Source organism: Asterias amurensis, chromosome 6, assembly GCF_032118995.1.
Source record: "Asterias amurensis chromosome 6, ASM3211899v1".
NCBI lineage: Eukaryota > Metazoa > Echinodermata > Asteroidea > Forcipulatida > Asteriidae > Asterias > Asterias amurensis.
This window is the reverse complement of record NC_092653.1, coordinates 13,947,804-13,967,283: the sequence shown is the minus strand read 5'-3', so window position 1 is coordinate 13,967,283 and position 19,480 is coordinate 13,947,804. Positions and strand designations below refer to the sequence as shown.

General features: G+C 38.0%; 2 protein-coding genes across 3 annotated transcripts in view; both read left to right on the top strand.

Moving 5' to 3' along the window:
• Positions 1-1,045: 1,045 nt before the first annotated feature.
• LOC139939019 (THO complex subunit 6 homolog) lies at positions 1,046-16,695 on the top strand. Of its 2 annotated transcripts, none has more exons than XM_071934729.1 (13): positions 1,046-1,165; positions 4,109-4,224; positions 5,770-5,834; positions 6,478-6,529; positions 6,955-7,006; positions 7,571-7,657; positions 8,697-8,768; positions 9,449-9,551; positions 10,007-10,059; positions 10,525-10,593; positions 11,261-11,374; positions 13,309-13,437; positions 14,441-16,695. In XM_071934729.1, exons 1-13 carry the CDS (start codon positions 1,148-1,150, stop codon positions 14,522-14,524), a joined length of 1,014 nt encoding a protein of 337 aa, XP_071790830.1. In that variant the 5' UTR covers positions 1,046-1,147; the 3' UTR covers positions 14,525-16,695. The 2 variants fall into 2 exon arrangements, with proteins under 2 accessions (XP_071790830.1, XP_071790831.1); XM_071934730.1 differs by lacking the exon at positions 1,046-1,165 and adding an exon at positions 3,225-3,283.
• Positions 16,696-17,053: 358 nt separating this feature from the next.
• Positions 17,054-19,480, top strand: part of LOC139938089 (transcription elongation factor SPT6-like) — a 51,167-nt gene continuing 48,740 nt past the window's right edge. The window contains exons 1-4 of the mRNA XM_071933470.1: positions 17,054-17,197; positions 18,236-18,353; positions 18,714-18,830; positions 19,386-19,456. Of these exons, the coding sequence (XP_071789571.1) occupies positions 18,269-18,353; positions 18,714-18,830; positions 19,386-19,456 (273 nt within the window). The 5' untranslated portion in view covers positions 17,054-17,197; positions 18,236-18,268. The remainder of the gene's footprint in view (positions 17,198-18,235; positions 18,354-18,713; positions 18,831-19,385; positions 19,457-19,480) is intronic.

Sequence of the window (19,480 nt, the reverse complement as noted above, 5' to 3'; positions counted from 1 at the left end):
ACTTGAGGTCTCGAAATCAACATCTGAAAGCACACAACTTCGTGTGACAAGGGTGTTTTTTCTTTCATTATTGTCTCGCAACTTCGTAGACCGATTGAGCTCAAATTTTCACAGGTTTGTTATTTCATGTATATAATAAGATACACCAAGTGAGAAGTATGGTCTTTGACAATTACCAATAGTGTCCACTGTCTTTAAGGGAAAAGTTTGGTGTTATACTGACTATTAAATGAAAGATGAATCAAAATATTCTCTGTTCTACTTTCCTCGAGACAGACTTTATTTATTATTTAAGGATAAAAATTACTAACAAAACAGCCAACAGTTATTATCCATTCGGTCAACATACTAGAAAGAACGGGTATAATGTTTGTTGATTTTGGTTTTACCCGTTATCCACCGATGTAATACTTTCCAGAGATTTGTGAACTTTCTGCATATTTTCACAGTGTACAGTGCTCTCGGTGTATATGGGTTGAACCAAAACTGATATTCATAATCCCGATGCAAATTTCCAGGTATAATGTATTTTTTCCAGAGCCAAGAAGTAGGCCTACAACAAGAGTCAATGATGTGTCCTCGAACTGTGCATAAAATTACTTATTGACGCACACCTCGAGTGCCACAAGTTATGTATGCACTTTTACACACTGGTGCACAGGGTAAACAAGTCGTCAGGAAAAACTTTACATTGCATTTCCGAACCTACAGACAGCTCGTTTTCTCAAACTGCAATTTTTAGACCCCAAACTGGGTAATGCAGTTAGGAGTCATGAATGATTAAAGTTGCGTTCTATTGACCGACTATTTCTGTTTGTTAAGATTTTACTCACTAACTCACGCATAGACTTTCATCTTTATGGCAACTAAATTCATTATACTTATTAGTTTTTTGTGGTTGTTTTGGTGGTGGCTACTTTGTCTTATACTGGAAATAAACGTAAACATAATAAAACAACAAAATATCACTCAACATAGGTGCAAGCTCGTAGTGTCCCCGCCCACACCACAACGACAAGACTGGCCGATGAGGGACAAGTCAAGAGAATAATAATCAACAGAGGGCGCGCTTTAAGCAATGGTGAGGGACGTCTGCTGAATTTTGAGATTTGGGTTTTCGAGTTTCTTCCAGTTTCTTCTTCTCAAAATGGCATTGAGTTTAGAGGTTTGTGGATTATCTTAAGTAGAGTTTGCTTTGAATGTATGTGTTTTCTTTAATTATCAAATAAGTAAGGTTAAACAGAAACGTTTTAGAAAACAAATCGATTGCAAATAAAAGTCTGTGTAGTGTGACACTGTAACTTGTGTAAAGTGCAGTGTTTTGTATTCACCAGTTACGATATGTGTGTTGTATTTAATGAAACGAGATTCATGAGGATCATGCTTGACAAAGGTAGTGTACTGCAAAACACAACTGTATCCGTATTCAATATTGTGTCTTAGTCAAAGCGTCATTTGGAGTAACTATAGAATACAGGTACACTGGGAGCTCTATCTGCGCCTCCGCGGAGGCGGAGTTGCGGTCACGTTTGTTTTAAGTAACTTGGTCGTAGCATGGAGGAAGAAAATAGCTCTTTACTACTTGATTGTATTGAGTGCGATTGATGAATACAGCAGATAAAATGTTAGGGTCGTAGGGAGTCAAAGTGTGACGTGAGTGGTGAGGTAGGTGAAGCAGCCGATAGAGGGCGTTTTAGGAAGACGTGCATATGATGCAATCGTGAAGACGGGGAAGCTGGAAGCGTGGAAGCGCGGAGTCGCGGTGTTGACAATGGCCGATAGAGGGCGTCTTTAGGAAGACGAGCATATGATGCAATCGTGAAGACGGGGAAGGTGGAGGCGCGGAGTCGCGGTGTTGGCAATGGCCGATAGAGGGCGTTTTTAGGAAGACGGGCATTTGATGCAATCGTGAAGACGGGGAAGGTGGAGGCGCGGAGACGCGGTGTGGACAATGGCCGATAGAGGGCGTCTTTAGGAAGACGAGCATATGATGCAATTGTGAAGAAGGGGAAGGTGGAGGGATTTCTTTCCCTTTTTTAAACAATCCTCTAATGGGGTCAAGTGTATGAGGGCTATATTAATAATTGTACGGAATTCGGGCTTTCTTTCCCTTTTTTAAATAATGCTCTATTGGGGTCAAGTGCATTAGGGCAATGTTAATAATTGTACGGAATTCGGGCTTTCTTTCCCTTTTTTAAATAATCCTCTAATGGGGTCAAGTGTATAAGGGCAATATTAATAATTGTACGGAATTCGGGCTTTCCATTTCCCTTTTGTTTAAACCCTCTCATAAGGTCAAATGTATGAGGGCAATATTAATTATTGTACGGAATTCGGGCTTTTTTTCCCTTTTTTAAATAATCCTCTATTGGGGTCAAGTGTATTAGGGTAATATTAATTATTGTACGGAATTCGGGCTTTCTTTCCCTTTTTTAAATAATCCTCTATTGGGGTCAAATGTATGAGGGCAATATTAATTATTGTACGGAATTCAGGCTTTTTTTCCCTTTTTTAAATAATCCTCTATTGGGGTCAAGTGTATTAGGGCAATATTAATTATTGTACGGAATTCGGGCTTTCTTTCCCTTTTTTAAATAATCCTCTATTGGGGTCAAGTGTATTAGGGTAATATTAGTTATTGTACGGAATTCGGGCTTCTTTCCCTTTTTTAAATAATCCTCTATTGGGGTCAAGTGTATTAGGGCAATATTAATTATTGTACGGAATTCGGGCTTTCTTTCCCTTTTTTAAATAATCCTCTATTGGGGTCAAGTGTATTAGGGCAATATTAATTATTGTACGGAATTCGGGCTTTCTTTCCCTTTTTTAAATAATCCTCTATTGGGGTCAAGTGTATTAGGGCATTATTAATAATTGTACGGAATTCGGGCTTTCTTTCCCTTTTTTAAATAATTTTTAATGTATTAGGATTCGGCCTTTAATTTTTTCCCTTTTGGAAATAATCCTCTTTTGGGGTAATATGTAGTACGGCAATATTAAAAGTTATTAATTATTTGTACGGAGTTCCCATAATTATTCAAATAATCATCTAATGGTCTTGTGAGTTATCGTATAAAATAAATTGACATCACAGCGCAGTTGTGTATTTTCGAGCCTAATGAGGGCGCTGTTGTGCATCTTTCAGAGTGCCCCCTAGGTTGCCAAATATTTATAGTTAAGCAACAGAGCGCGACCTCAACTCCACCGCGGAGGCGCAGTGGAAGCTTCGAAGTGTACCTGCATTCTATAGTTGTGCCCGTCATTTTCATGGGCGTATTTTAGGGTACTTGCTTCTTTCTATGCCCTACCATTATCAACTATCCAATCCAGTCCAACTTTGTTAATTAATGTTAATAATAAAAAAAATCATAAGGATAACATTCCGTATGGCGCCACCACTTTTTCACTAATTTCTACAAAAAAGGATATCTCATTGAGGTAAATTAGATACTATATTATTTCATATCGAATGAAAAAGTGGTGGCGCCATACGGAAACTTTTCCAATCATAACATTAAAATTAATTAAATGTTATGATTTTGTTCACGAGCCTTGAGTTGAAGTGTGACTTTTTAAAGCCATTGGACACTTTCGGTAAACAGTATTGTCCAAGGCCCACACTTCGTGTACCACAACTTATACAAAATAACAAACCTGTGAAAATTTAAGCTCAATCGGTCAGCGGAGTCGGGAGAAAACAACGGGAAAACCCACCCTTGGCCTTGTTTCCGCACGTTTCGCCGTGTCATGACATGTGTTTAAAATAAATCCGTAATTCTCGCTATCGAGAATTGATATTGTTTTAATGTTTTCTCAAAAAGTAAAGCATTTCATGGAATAATATTTCAAGAGAAGTCTTTCACCATTACCTTCTGTAATTCCTGTAAATTATTTGTAAATCTGTGAACTTTTAATTTTTTTGTCTGTACCGAAAGTGTATAATGGCTTTAAATAAGACTATATAAGACTAAGAGAGCTCGTGTTTTTGCAAAAAGATTTGTGACAAATTCGTCGAATGCTCACTAACTCCAAATTTATGCAATTTGTTGTGTACAATAATATAGAATCATTCTGAACTATTCCTGTCAAATTTTCTTTTTCTCAACAGCAAGACATCCTTCGACAGCGTCAGCAGTTGCACATGACTGTATACGCCCAGTGTATCTCACCAAACGGAAAATACCTCATCGCTGGTAACAATTATGGAACCATAGCAGTCTTTAGGTTAGTCTTGGAAAGAAGTTCCCTAATTTAGCAATTTGTTTTAGTTACAGGGGAGGTATTATAATGTTCGGTAATCATTTTCTAAAATTCATGGCAATAAATAGGTATTGACTTTAGAGTACCGCAGCAATTGATAGCATAAAGCAATTTTTTGAATTTTTTAATCTGAAAATAATTTTTGGTTATTGAAAATGATAATCAGTTTTTATCCTTCAAAATTAGAATTTGAGAAACGTTGAGTGTGTTTCTCAAATTGAGTATTCCAATTCTGCCTACTAATGATGTATAACAACCAGATTCATATGATTTGAGGCATTGCATGGTGAGGTACAATTGTACCAGTATATATTTGTTTTGCGGTATTAACACCATGTGTGTATCTACTTGCCAGGTAGAGTTTGTTCTGTAGAGAACTGTCTTGCTTTATTCTACTACCGCGGAATAGATTTATCGGATGTTCGGTAGAACATCCGAATAAACGTTCGGGAGAACATCCGATAACACAAATGAACCTGAGTGTGTTGAACACATGCAGCATTTTGGCATAATAATAATAAAACATTTGTAAAGCACCTAATGCAAAAAGCCTCTAAGCGCATAAAGAGAACAATAAAATAAAAAATGACGGAAATAAGCAAATTACAAAAAAGCAGCTTTAAATAAACGACTTTTCAACAGGGACTTAAAACATTGTAAAGAATTAGCTCGGCGAATATGCACAGGAAGACTACTCCAAAGAAATGGTGCATGCAATGTCAAAGGTACATGTACCTGGCAGGAAGATGCCAGGTTCTAAAGGCTGGTACTCTTGGCATTATTCACGACCCTCAAAAGTGTGACGTCAGATGTTCGGGCAACCTCCTGGGCCCAATTTCATAGAGCTGCTTAAGCAAACATTTTTGCTTAAGCAAAAAATTCATTGCTTAGTAAAATCAGATTACCGGCCAAGACTCCACTCAATTGTTATGCTAAGTAAACAACAGCTAAATACTAGTCATAAGCAATGTATATGGTATGACATTTTGGCCAGTAACATGTGTAAAATAAGCGAGCTATTTTCGTGCTTAAGCAAATTTTTTGCTTAAGCAGCTCTATGAAATTGGCCCCTGAGCTACAGAAATTGTAAAGGAAGATTGCACACTATTTTGTTTTACTTGGCCTTATTATTACAATGAATAACTCTAGAGGTGGGAAAGTATTATCATCATCATCATCATCATCATCATCATCATCTTTCGGCGTAGACCTACGTCCGTGGCCACCTCGTCCTCAAATTACAATGAATAACTCTAGAGGTGGGAAAGTATTATCATCATCATCATCATCATATCATCATCATCTTTCGGCGTAGACCTACGTCCGTGGCCGCCTCGTCCTCAAATTGTAATGGGGGCGCACTCCTGCTCTTAGCCAAGTTGCTGACGCGCTTAGGGACCCACGCAGCACCTTGGGGGCTTTTGTCATCTGCGCTTGACATTTCATATTGAGGATTTGGTGTTTGTGATTGAATTCAGTATTTCTATTCCTTTTATATTGTCAATGTAGTATAACATCATCGCTAAGTGCAGAAGCCAACAAAGAAACTTGGAAACCTGTAGTCACCTTCAAAGGTTAGTAAAAAGATCTCTTCTCAAATTCTGTAGTCTTGAGTCAAACTGTTTTTTTACATGAATGGTTCATAGTATGAGTGCAATAGTGAGAAGTTCTCTGATAGTGGCGTGATAATGAACAACAACGTCTTGTACCGAGTCTAGGTGATTTAGGGGAAAGAACAGAGGGCTGTAACTTCAAGAACTCTCCCTTGTTTAGGATTTGAGGCATTGCATAATGGGGTATCAATATATGTTTGGTTTGCGATAACACCATGTGTGTATCTACAATGTATTTGCCAGGTAGAGCTTGTTCTTTAGAGAACTGTCTTTCTTTATTCTACTACAGCGGAGTAGATTTATCGGATGTTTGGGAGATTTCTCAGTTCTGAAAAGAACTGTTGTATTGCTTCTGACTGCCACACTGGAACAAAGCTCTTAGGCCTGGATTAGCTAGGTCAGTAGAATTCCGGCACGTTAATTACGAGGTCACTGGTTCAAGTCCCACTCTAGCAAATTTTGGGGTCGACCTACAATTTTGAAAGTGTCTCTCATCAAGGTTTTTGAAAACATTCCTTTGGAAGACTACATTCCTCTTAATAAAAAAAAACTGCAATGATCTTATACCAAGTCTGTGATTTTGTTATGTTTTTTTTTCTTCTAGCGTACGAGGGAGCTATTTATTCACTCGTGTCCACTGAAAAGTTTTTAATAAGGTGAGATAATCTTCATTATTTTCATGAAAGAAGTTCATCAGGCTGGTAAAATATCAACTTATTAAATGTATTTTCTAAGAAACACATATGGGACCCCCTCATACCCCAAGTTCCACCCGGGGGGAGGACACACTCGGCCAAACCACCATTCAGTGGCCGAAGCAGGCAACAGTGCCACCAACCGACTGGTGGTGCCTCGTTCTGAGGATGACTAGTGAGGCTAGTCGAAACGTAAACAAAATTACGTGAGTATTTGCCTCTGTTTCTTCGAAAATACATTTAATAACTTAATTATTTTGTGTTCAATGTGTTTTTGCTTGATTCTTAACTCTTCAGCAATACTTACTGCTTTGAGACACCCATCAGATGTGATAAAGCACTATAAAGATATTGCTTATTATTTATCTTGTTTTTTATGGTTTCAGTGCTGGATGTGGTGACATTAAAGGCTGGACATGGAAAGATATATTTCAAAAGGTACGTGGAAAACAATTCTGAAATAATTATTTGATTGTGTAGAAGTGTCGTGGCCGAGCGGTTAAGAGCACCGAATTCAAACTCAGGTGTTTCTGATCAGCAGAGTGTGGGTTCATTCCCCAGCCATGACACTTGTGTCTTTAAATAGGCAAGACACTTAACTATTGCTTCGTCATTCGGATGGGAGGTAAAGCCATTGGTCCCATGTGTTGTGTAACGCACATAACTCGAAAAGAGAAGGGGTTCGCCCCAGTGTTCCTGGCTGTGGCTGCTTAATGCGCCGTAGCACCTTGTAAACCCTTATAAGGTGCTACATAATTGGGTCTCAGAATTTATCACTGCAATAACCTATCTTTTTGAAGTTTGTATATACTCTGCGCCTTGAGTACCTTGTTTGGTAGATACTTGCACTATATAAGACTTCGGTATCTATCTTAGAAACCTAATTTATCTTGTATATCACCTTGATGAGTAAGACAGAAATTAACAGGAATTAACAGCTTTTACTGGTCTTAGATAAATCTTATGTGTTGACCTCTCTTTCTTGTTTCCTTTTGAATTTAGAATCCAAAGGTTGCTTGGTCCATGTCGCTGCCAGCTTCCAGTAACTTTGGTACATTTGAGACGAATGCTCTTGCCTACTGTAACAAGGTAAACAAAGAGTACACAAGGAAATTCCATAGACCCCTTGCTATAGGCAACTGTCATTTTTTTTCTCTTTTCAATTCAATGAATCAGAAATTCTTGAAAATAAAAATACCTGTACCAATATATATTTATTTGGTTTGCGGTAACACCATGTGTGTATCTACTTGCCAGGTAGAGGTTGTTCTTAGAGAACTGTCTCTCTTTTTCTACTACCGCTGAGTTGATTTATCGGATGTTCGGGAGTTTTCTCTGTTCTGAAAATGAACTGTCCTGCTTTTTAACTACTCTGCGGGCGAAAGGTATAGAAATTTGGCGGGACTACTACTTATTAAGGATCGTATAACTGCACTACCATGGAGACTGTTCTTCAATTGGTCTCATCATATACGTGTGCCTGTTTCAATTGTTTATGTAAACACAAATAGTTTGTTAAAATTTACAAGATTGGTATTTGGGACGAGGATGCAATTGCTTTAACTCAATATGGTTGGCATTAACCAGGTCCTAGATATTCAAATTTGTGAAGTCTCTAAGCATAGTCTTGTAGTTGGTGGCACCGCAAACTGGACACCTATTGGTGATTGTCAAAGATCAGTCTTCTTACTTGGTGTATCTAGACATTTGCACAACAAAATAACAAACCTGTGAACATTTGAACTTAGTTGGTTGTCGAAGTAGCTAGAGAATAATGGAAGAAAAAGACCCTTGTCACACAAGTTGTGTGCGTTCAGATGCCTTTGAAACCTCAACTGAGGTCTCGAATTCAATTCAATTATTTTAGTGAGAAATTACTACTTTCTCAAAAACTTTGTTTGAGTTGTTTCTCACAATGTTTCATACTATCAACAGCTCGCCATTGCTCATTACCATGTAAGCTTTATGCGAACAATTATTTTGAGTACCAAGTGCCCAGTGCCCTCAATGAATAAGGTGAAATAGTTCAGTGCAGATTGTTCAACGATGTCGAACTTGCTTGAACATTCACAAATCTTTCCAACCAAACTCCACTTTCTGAACACCTGACCTTTACTCTAACTTTCAGGATAATGTTTTGTACTCTGGAGGAGGCGACTGCAAAGTCTACGCTTGGGATCTAGAAAGTGGAACCAAAAAGGTAAATGGACTGTTTGGCTTGAGTTATAGTAACAGTAATAGTAATGCTTAGGTAACTCAATCGCGGAAGTTTTGAACTAGCAAAGTATTTTACAGGATTTGTTGGTCGATGGGAGTATTCATTCTACACTAGAGGATGTAAATTTGTGTTTGAATCCAATCTTATTGACATGCCTGTGGATTTTCTTAAGAACACTTTAGGAAAGTACTGAGTTTAAAGTGCTTAAAGACACTGGACACTATTGGTAATTGTCAAAGACCTGTCTTCTCACTTGGTGTATCTGAACATATGCATAAAATAACAAACCTGTGAAAATTTGAGCTCCTCTCCAATAATGGAAAGGAAAAACGCCCGGTTACACGAAGTTGTGTGCTTTTAGATGCTTGATTTTGAGACCTCAAAATGTAATTCTGAGGTCTCAAAATCAAATTCGTGGAAAATTACTTCTTTCTCGAAAACTAAGTCACTTCAGAGGGAGTTGTTTCTTACAATGTTTTATACTAATAATAGCTCTCCATTACTCGTTACCAAGTAAGGTCTTATGCTAATAATTATTTAAAGTAATTACCAATAGTGTCCAGCGCCTTTAATACACATCGATGTTATAGCAAAAACAAAATAAAATAATAACATAGTATATTTGTTATCCCTTTAACCAAGACTGTAAAATGTTTTCTCAGGATACGCACAGCGGCCATTCAGACTACATCCACGGGGTGTCCCTCTTCAATCAATCACAGCAGTTAGCTTCATCATCAGAAGATGGCACAGTCAGAATATGGGGTGAGTCCAACCTCATACCCAGGATGTGTCGAGCGGTTACAAGGTTGACCACTCTCTCACCCTGGTATTGGATCGTTTGCATATCCAAAATTTTTGGATACTTATGCAAATTCAAATAGTTCGGCTACTTTTCTAAATTCACATTTTCTTTGTCATAATCTCGTAGTACAGTACCAGATTAGCTTGTTTGTACATTGTTGGTTGCCAGCGGCTGGCTGTACCTATTCATATGGAACATATTTTTAATATTGAAAAGTCGTTGTCCAATCAGGGTCCAAGTAAGGAGTTTCCATCCTGCACTCTCTGCTGCATATAGGATTGATCGTACTACTATACTAATGACTACATTGCCATGAATTAAAACGTTACTTGGAAACAACAACAGTTTATTGCGACTCTTGTTAACTTTGTCTTCCTTCTTCCCTAATGTTGTTTTGCCTTTGCTTGTTTTTTAGACACAAGAACATCAGGGGAGGCAGTGAGCATCATTGAACCTCACAAACATGAGGTAAGTAGTGTAGTTGGTTTGTTTGTTCACATCAATGGAACTCTGGGAACTCCCACAAGGGGATATAAACACCAAGATGGCAACAGCCAATCTCCCTCACACAAGCATCAACAGTTATCAATTGCACCAACAAAGAAGTTGCGATTCAGTAATAGATGACCAGCCGTCGATTTCATAAAACTCTTCCTAACTTAAGACTTATCTTAGGACTTAGGACGAGTCCTACCCTTGCACTGTTGCATGCAGACCTTAAGATTAATCCTAAGTTAGGCCGAGTTACTCGTCCTAACTCGAGATAAGACGAGTCCTAACTCTTTGTGAAATCGACCCCTAGTCATTGTGAAAGCAGCTGTTAGTGTTAGCTTGTTAGGATTCGAACCTATAACATTGTATCTTCAAGTAAACTTTATTATTACTTGTATCATCAAGTGGTATTTTCATATCTTGTTTTGTATCATTCATCAGGAATGTGCCAGACCTAATCATGGTAAATGGGTCGGCTGTGTAGCGGTGGATGCTGGAGATGACTGGCTGGTGAGTTTGTAAACAAAATCTGGGTGTTTTTTTTGGGGGGGGATCTTAACTGCTGCCTCTTACCTGTGTGGGCCCTAGTTTCAAATCCCTGTTCAGACCCAGTGCTTTGCATGTGGATGTTTTTTAGACCCTATTTGATTGCGTACGTTGTCTGCAGGGTTTTTCTCTGACATCTAAAACTGGCACTTCTTTTTCATCTTCTCTACACTAGTATCTTGAGGGATACAAGGAAGCACTTTCGAGGATTCCTTGGGTTCATTACCAGAAAGATAATAAGAATAATGATTTTAATTTTGGTTTTACCCATATACACCGATATGTTTTAGCACTGTAAACTTAGTACTTTCCTGAGCTCTGTAAAAAAAATCACAGGGATATTACTCAGATGGGATTCAAATCCACGACCGTTGCAGTTCTAGAGCAGTGTCTTACCAACTAGACCACCAAGATTGCCCGATAGGTAGAGGCAGTTTGAATCCTATGTTTTAGCGGGTACTGCAACGATTGAATAGAATGTTAAATCTGCATCAGGGATAAAGAATATTCATTTTGGTTTTACCTGTATTATACACCGATGTGTGTTTAAGCACTGCATACAGTATAGAAAAATTGTATTCATCATTTTCCCTCGCCATTTCGTATTTATGACCTGAAATGTTTCCAACAGGTTTGCGGTGGAGGCCCATCCTTATCGCTCTGGCATCTGAGGTCATTGACCCCTACTGTGACCTTTAACTCCCCTGGCTGCTGCCCTCAAGTGGTGACCTTTCATGAGGATTCGGTAAGAAGGCTTTTACCTTTATCTTTTTGTAATGTATGTATTTTTTTACTGGTCTTTTTTCCCGAGTTACCCAGCTTGGCTTGTTGGTGGGTAATGCGTATCCCTCCTGGGGAGGGTTTTCTTGGTCGTACGTTGTGATTTTAGAACCAAATGGTCAGCCACTTTGAAAGTGACTTTCTCTCACTACTGGCTTTCCCTCCTAGGTTTCTTTCAATTAATCAATCAATCAATCAATCAACATTTATTTCCATACAAACATATTCATATACAAACAATTTGATTTTACAAAAACTCAAACTGTACGGGGGCACAACCCATTAAATGCAAAACCTTGTAGACTGGGATGCATTGTATACAAAGCAAAATAAAGATGGATAGACTTTGTTTTGCTTCTAATCATTTTAGTGTACCACCCCCACTGGAGGTTGTTTCCTATGTATCTCCCTGCCATGCCGGGTTCTTCAGTACTTTGTTAGGTGTTTTAGAGTGTCATGGCCGAGTGGTTTGGTTAAGAGCATCAAATTCAAGTTCTGGTGCTGATTCACCGGAGTGTGGGTTCGAATCCCGCTAGTGACACTTGTGTCCTTGAGCAAGATACTTTACTATAATTGCTTCTCTTCACCCAGGGGTATAAATGGGTACCTGCGAGGGTAGAGGTTGATATTGTGAATGAAAAAGCCTTTGGAGCAATATAAACTGTTGCCCAGGTTACTCCCAAGGGAGCCGAGAAACATTAAAAGGGATGTTATTGTCCCTATGACCAGGGCACTAATGTAAAGCACATTGATATGGTTATTGTGAAATGCGCTATATTATATGAGAATTGCTATTATTATTATTATTTATGTTGATTTTTGTTTTGTTTCTCTTAAAAACTACTTGTATGTTATAGATCCTTTGATTTGCAATTTTCAATGTTTTTTTGGTTAAGTTAGCATGAAACGAAATGAAGTGAAATGGCTTTGGCTACGGTTGTGACCATTGGCTACACTCATCTCTATTTTAATTACCTTGAAGTCTTACACATAAGCAGTGGCTGTGGCTGTAGTAGCCATAATAACAAAAAATGCGATGCGATGCTGATATTTAATTTCATTTATTAAAGACAGTGGACACTATCGGTAATTGTCAAAGACCAGTCTTCTCACTTGGTGTATCTCAACATATGGATGAAATAACGAACCTGTGAAAATTTGAGCTCAATTGGTCGTCGCAGTTGGGAGATAATAATGAAAGAAAAAAACACCCTTGTTAAATGAAGTTGTGTGCTTTAAGATGGTTGATTTCAAGACCTCAAATTCTAAACCTGAGGTCTTGAAATCAAATTCGTGGAAAATTACTTCTTTCTCTAAAACTACTCCACTTCAGAGGGAGTCGTTTCTCACAATGTTTTATACCACCAACCTCTCCCCATTACTCGTCACCAAGAAAGGTTTTATGCTAATAATTATTTTGTGTAATTACCAATAGTGTCCACTGCCTTTAACTTAAAGGGATTGTATACGCTTGGTAATTGGAACCCACTGTTTGTTTCAATCAATAATAGTTGTAGGTATATACCATGAATACTATAAAGCTAACCTGTGAAAATTTAATCTCAAAAGGTGGCAGCGTTTTTGAGATATTGCCGAAAATCTAGGACGGTTATGTCCATGCAGGAACAGTTATCTTCAGTTTGAATGCACAGTCTATAGAATCGTTGCTGCCAGTATTGCTTTAAATCAGCTTCACATTGTCCTTGATAAAAAGTGATATCTTTTTCTATAACCATAGTACTTCGAAGTGAAAAGTTTCTTAAAATATATTACCTATCCAAAGCTGTTGTACTACCAAGTAAGTTTTTGTATTGCCATTAATTCTCAGAGTCGTACTAGACAGACCTTTTAAAAAGAGTTGTTGATAAAAATTATCATGTTGTGTGCATTTTTTTGTAGATTATTTCTGGAGGCAGCACACCATTCGTTTATCATTGGAACATCAACGGTGAACTTAAGATCAAGGTGCCGTGCACAGCGAATAGTGTGTTCAGCCTCGCTGTTAATACAGAGAGTGAAAGCAACAAGGTAGGAGAAGCAGTTGATTTGGAAGTATGAGACCAATTCCTTAAAGCCATTGGACCCTTTCGGTAAACAGTATTTTCCAATGCCCACACTTCGTGTATCAAAACTTCTATATAAAATAACAAACTTGTGGAAATTCAGGCTCAATCAGTCATCAGAGTCGGGAGAAAATAACGGGAAAACCCATCCTTGTATCCGCACGTTTCGCCGTTTCATGACATGTGTTTAAAATAAATCCGTAATTCTCGCTAATGAGAATTGATATTGTTTTACTGTTTTCTCAAAAAGTAAACCATTTCATGGACTAATATTTCAAGAGAAGTCTCTCACCACAACCTTGTAAACCCTGTAAGTTATTTGTAAATCTGTGAACTTTTTTTTTTTTCTGTGCCAAAAGGGTCCAATGGCTTTAACAAACCATTTTATGGTTTACTTGGTGCTCGGTGCAATATGCTGCCGATCAAACCAGGAAAACCGGGGCGAACCCCTTCTCTTTTCGACCTAGTCAGAAGCCATTTAAAGATGCTACGTCAGATTTTTTGCCCGAAACATTAAAAAATATATTTTTTTTTTAGTGAATTGTATTTCAAAGAGTATCACCCGCTCTAACGTTTAACTTTTACTCTTTATGGTCAGGAACCATGACAAAAATTTAAAATGTTTCTTATAAAACACAAAAGAATTGGTCACGTGATATATTGTCGGGATCCCGACAAAAACTAGTTTTGAGCACTTTCTTTCACTACTTCTAATAATTGGCGGACTTTTTTGAGCAATGGCTCAAATGAAAGCTTGGAACTTTCTCAACCCCCATCAAAATACATCAAAGAGGTCAAAAATCTGACATAGCATCTTTAACCTGCAACTGCCCTGGCGAGCCATGGATCGCACACAATGTTCATTGAACTGGTTTCTTTTGAGAAGCTTTTGTCACAGGCAAAGTGAGGGTATTGACTTTTGGAAGGTTAAACATTTCATCCAACTTTGTGTTTTCTTCTACATGTAGGTACTTTGTGTTTCTGGCAACAGCTCTCTCCTCGATATATACACCAACTTTGGCTACAAGACGTTTTCTCTTAATTTCTGCTGATGTGAGATGACTTAAACAGTAAATCACAGTGACCGGCCAGTATTCAAACCCACAGTTCGCCTACTCCTCCACCTAGGCTCCAAACTGAGGCCTGTTGTAACACCTTAGTCCTCGTTGGACCCAGTGAGAGAAAGTTGTCATGAACACAACTAGTTTGCTTAGCACAAAACCGGTTACCAGCAAATACTTTTTAATGATGTTTTCTGTGGCTGGTTCCCCTCTGTAGTTGTTTCCTAGCTCAAATGAAAACTGGTTTATAGCAGAGTTACCCACGTGACAACGTGATGGCATAAGACGCATACAGCACTTGTTAACTGTCGTCAAGGATCTGTTCTCATGTAACTAAACACCACACTTCGGGTTGGAGTTTTAGCAAAAAATCCACAAGACTGGATGGCTTGTACATAGCTCAATATTTTGACTAGTCTAGAAATGCCCCCTACTACACTTGTACAAGACCAGAATCAAAATGAAGGAAAAATGACCGCGTCCTGACAACATGCATTTAAGACATCTGTGAAGAAGTTTTATCTCATCTGTCGTGTGAGGTATTTAGAATTACCGGTACTCAATACAATTAAGTAGAAGGTATTTTTAAGACTCAAGGTCAACAAGGACTTGTCTAACACTGAAACCACTGGCCCGCGATCCAGTGTGAAGTTGGAGCCCTGATACTGCATCTTACATGTGCAATTCTTTGCAGATCGAGGGGTGCGGAATGGACCTGAGCAATACCCCCAACCCCATGGCAAAATTAATCCAACACCAGTTTTATGATACACTGGATGAGAGGTCAAAGGGTCAAAGGGTTGCAAATGACTCTGTGGATCCGCCCCTCTGGGCCTGCAATCAGCAGCTAAATGGGCAACGTTGCCTTAGATCGGGCGAGTGGGTCTTTGTAAAGCGCTTGAAACCCTGGCATATTTGTGTGGATCATTGTATTCTACTTTTAAAACATCTTCCTATGATATGCATTTTAAAACAAACGGTTCAAACGCTTTTCAAAGACCAACTCGCCCGATCCAAGGCAATGTGTCCCTTACAGCACAAAAACTATCTCATTACAAAAATTGCTGACCAGAATACTTTTTTTCTGAAAGGATTTAAACTGGTCTCATAGCGACCAGTCAGCCCGTGAAGAGTTAATTGATATAATGGTTGCAAGGATAAAGAGTTGATGTTTGTATGGTTTTTTTTTACATGTTGATAAATAAATGGCATTCCATAATATTTATATCGTTTGCTTTAGTTATTATTTTGTTCTGATCAATGGTTTTGTACCAATAAAGTACTTAAATTTGGTTCCTCTGAAATGTTTTTTGAAGTTAGAAGTGGAGACCTGGAGTAAAACGGACTTGTATGACCAACTTGGGTCAGGCTATCTTAACACTTAAAGGAAGGGTGTGACTTTTAGTTGTTACTCCAAAAATTAGTTATCATAAGCTGTTGATATTATTAAGAAGCCACAAAAAAAATTATTTAGAGAAAGTTGTAAATTTTCACCAGAAAATTTGAGTGTGAGAAAAGCTTCAGGCATTAAGCTGTCCTCATTCATCTTAAAGCACCCCATGCAACAAGGTTTTTTCATTCATTACTCTCTTGCAACAATTCATTGATCAACCGAGCCAAAATTTTCATAGCTTTATTTTATGCATATATGTTGGGACAGCAAGTGATTGAGGATAGGCCTACTTGTCTTTGACGAAATACCAAAAGTAAGGATTTATATCGTAGATGTTTAGTGCAATCAATTTATACATTGCTTGTATGATAACTGACATTCGAGAGACAAAGGAAAATAAATTTGTTTTTCCAAAAAACGTTGATTTTCACAGGTTTACTTTGTGTGTTCGAACTAGAGATGTTCTATAAATCAATAAGAATAATAAAGCAAAGCAATCAAGATTGCAAGAATTTAACCCCAATTGGATCACTTCACATGGTCTTTTTGACTCTTAAAGGGTCAGCCACAGTTGCTTTTTTGTCAGATTTCCATAAATTTTGAGTCAAGTTAACTCAATATGGGTCAAGCAATACCCAGCTTGTCTTGAGGCATGTACCAGTACAAATTTGTTTTCCTGTGCCCTTATTGTTTTTCTTGCTTTGTATTTACTTTTGTACATGTACTTATAATTATCTATTTGACATACTGTCTGCTTGTATTTGTAATTGTTTATTGCCCAAATAAAGAATAACTTGAATAAGAACAGTAGTCAAAGTCCTCATATGCTTTGACATGCTCTAACCTTTATTTGTATAATAAAGTGTTTGCATACTAAACAAGTCTGTTGAACCCCACAAGTGTAATGTCGTGAATTTTCCTGAGTATAACCTGAAATAACTAAGACAATTTGAAAATGTAATCCCCCCCCCCCTAACCACCGGCAAACAACGCCCACACACTCCACCAGAAGAAGGCGAATATTTCGAGAATGTAGCGCCCTCTAGTGACGGAACAAATTTATAATGACTGGTACCCTACCCCCACATACAAGGAAGGGGGGAAGATGAAGAGTACCAGTGTTGGGATTTCCACTATTGACGCCATTTATTTTATCAAACGGCGTGAAGTCTTCCGTCACGTTGTTTCGAAGTCTTATAAATTCCCTTTTCTGCTTTTGGTCTGCTTATCTCCAGCTGCTAGAACAGGAGGAGATAACACAGAAACTTTTGGTATGCATTTCAATGATTTACTCTCAATAAAAACTTAATTTCTGTGAAGTTTAATTAAGGGATACAACAAACACCAAAAACAATACATTACAAAAGTCCGCAGTCAACTTGACTTTTGGGGGGTCGAGTGATGATTCTTAGAACCTTTTTTGACAAGGTTCAACTCCGAATTCTCACCCATTTTTCACCATTTTCTTTCTAAATGTAGTTGACTTGAAACTTGCATTAATTTGCTAGATTGTGTTTTTACTGTATCGGACAGGGTAGGTACAACTTGCATTTTTTTACAAGTAATTTGATGCTAAATTAGTGAAGCAAATTTAGTTGGAAACTACCATTTTTCAACAGAACAAGTGAAGTGAAGAACTTCAAAAGAGGCTCAGCCAAGGCTAAGGTCTTGTGTTGAAATATTGAACTGTAATTGTTGTAACTTGTATGTACTTTGTAGTTGCAATAACGTAACCTTCCTCCTGACGGCAGAGCCGGCCGGAGGGTTGCGTTATCGCAGCACTTTGTAGCTTAACATTTGTACTTGACCAAAGTTTCTTTGTTTACAAAACACAAGATCAGGCTCAAATGTGAAGCTTTTCCTTTTTTTTATAATTAATATTTGGTTTTTGAACAAGCTAGCTGTCGGCTGTTGTCAAAAAAAGGTCTGCTGGACCTGTGTGTGTGCATGGTGTGCTGTGGCGGGAACGGTTACTATTTTAGAAACCACACAACAAAATAATATTTGAATTTATGAAATAAAATTTTAAAGAATGCGCAGAAAGTACGTGGACAGTGACTTGGCCTAGTCAACGTCCCATCTCTCACTCTCTCACACACATAGTTTGTGATGACGTAACCCTCCTCGCGACGGCTTCGCCGTTATCGCAATTAGCACAAACACTGCAAATGAAAGTGTCAGTTTCAGTTTAGTCTTTTATTAAATTAAAAACAGAGGTTCGAGGTTGATCCAGTAAAACTAGATAGTTGAACCACAAAGCGGTCGGCTGACAGCCTACTTAACTTAAGGTTTGTCTTCTTGTGTTTTAGCTCAGCTGAGAGATCTTACGGGATACTGCAGCCATGGCAGACTTCTTCGACAGCGAGGCAGAGGTGTCTGATGAAGATGTCAAGCTAAGCAGTGATGAAGAAGAAGATGAGGAAGGAGGTCAGTTATACCATACAAACTTTCTTGTTTGTTTACTTTAAGACCTTGCTGTAGAATTGCAAGGGTCGTGGGTTCGAATCCCACCCGAGTAACATGCCTGTGATATTTTTTCACTGGACTCGGGGGAAAGTACTGAGTATATAGTGCTAACACACATCGGTGTATGGGTAAAAAACAAAATTAATATTGTTTATTTTGTTTATTTTGTTTGTTATTTGAGATGATCTTCCTAACTCGGCAAAGCTCCCACAAGGGAATGTGATTGCCAAGCTGGCAGCAGCCAATCTCTCTCAGGAGATTGCAATAGCTCAATTTGCATCTTTTAATATGTAATAAATTCATCTTTATTTTTACCGAAAGGTGAGAATGAGAATCTGGACGATCTAATCAACGATGAGGAGGAAGAAGAAGACCAAGGAGGATCAGGGTCAGATGAAGAGATCGGAATCGGCAAGAAGAAGAAGCGAAAACGGAGAGGTGAGACAGAATAACTTCTCGGTTGAAATTCACAGAACTTATTTCTAGCCTCCTTACATACTCCCTCTGAAACCTTGATAAAAATATGTTGTCCCTAGTAGCTTTGCTGCAGTATGGCATGTTGACGCGTATTTATTTACAGATAAAATAGCATGCAAATACTGCACTGGAAGTACAAGAAAAACATTAACCTCTTGATTGATTGATTTGTTTATTTATTTTATTCACATATTTTATACCAATTCAATTTTGATCAAATGGATATTGAATAGCAATTAGTGACTTTACAGCTTTGTGCCAGCGAACTGTATCATACAGTATAACTCTAAATAATAAAAAATTATTCCTGAAATGATTTGATTTTAAAACCAAAATTGCTTTGTAAAGCACCTTAAGTGCCAGTCAGGCAGATTTGGGGCTGTATCATTTTTGTAATATTATTATTAGTATTCAAATCAAGAAAAAGTGGTAAATTTATTATCTCAGTACCTTATCCAGACACTTCCTGGTTAACTTCTTTGTAAACTATTTTGTTGTTTAATTTTTTGTTATTAGAAATTGATGACCGGCTCGAGGATGACGACTATGAACTGATCGAAGAGAATACTGGAGTGAAAGTTGAGAGGGTAGGTTACAAGATTCTTAGCCAA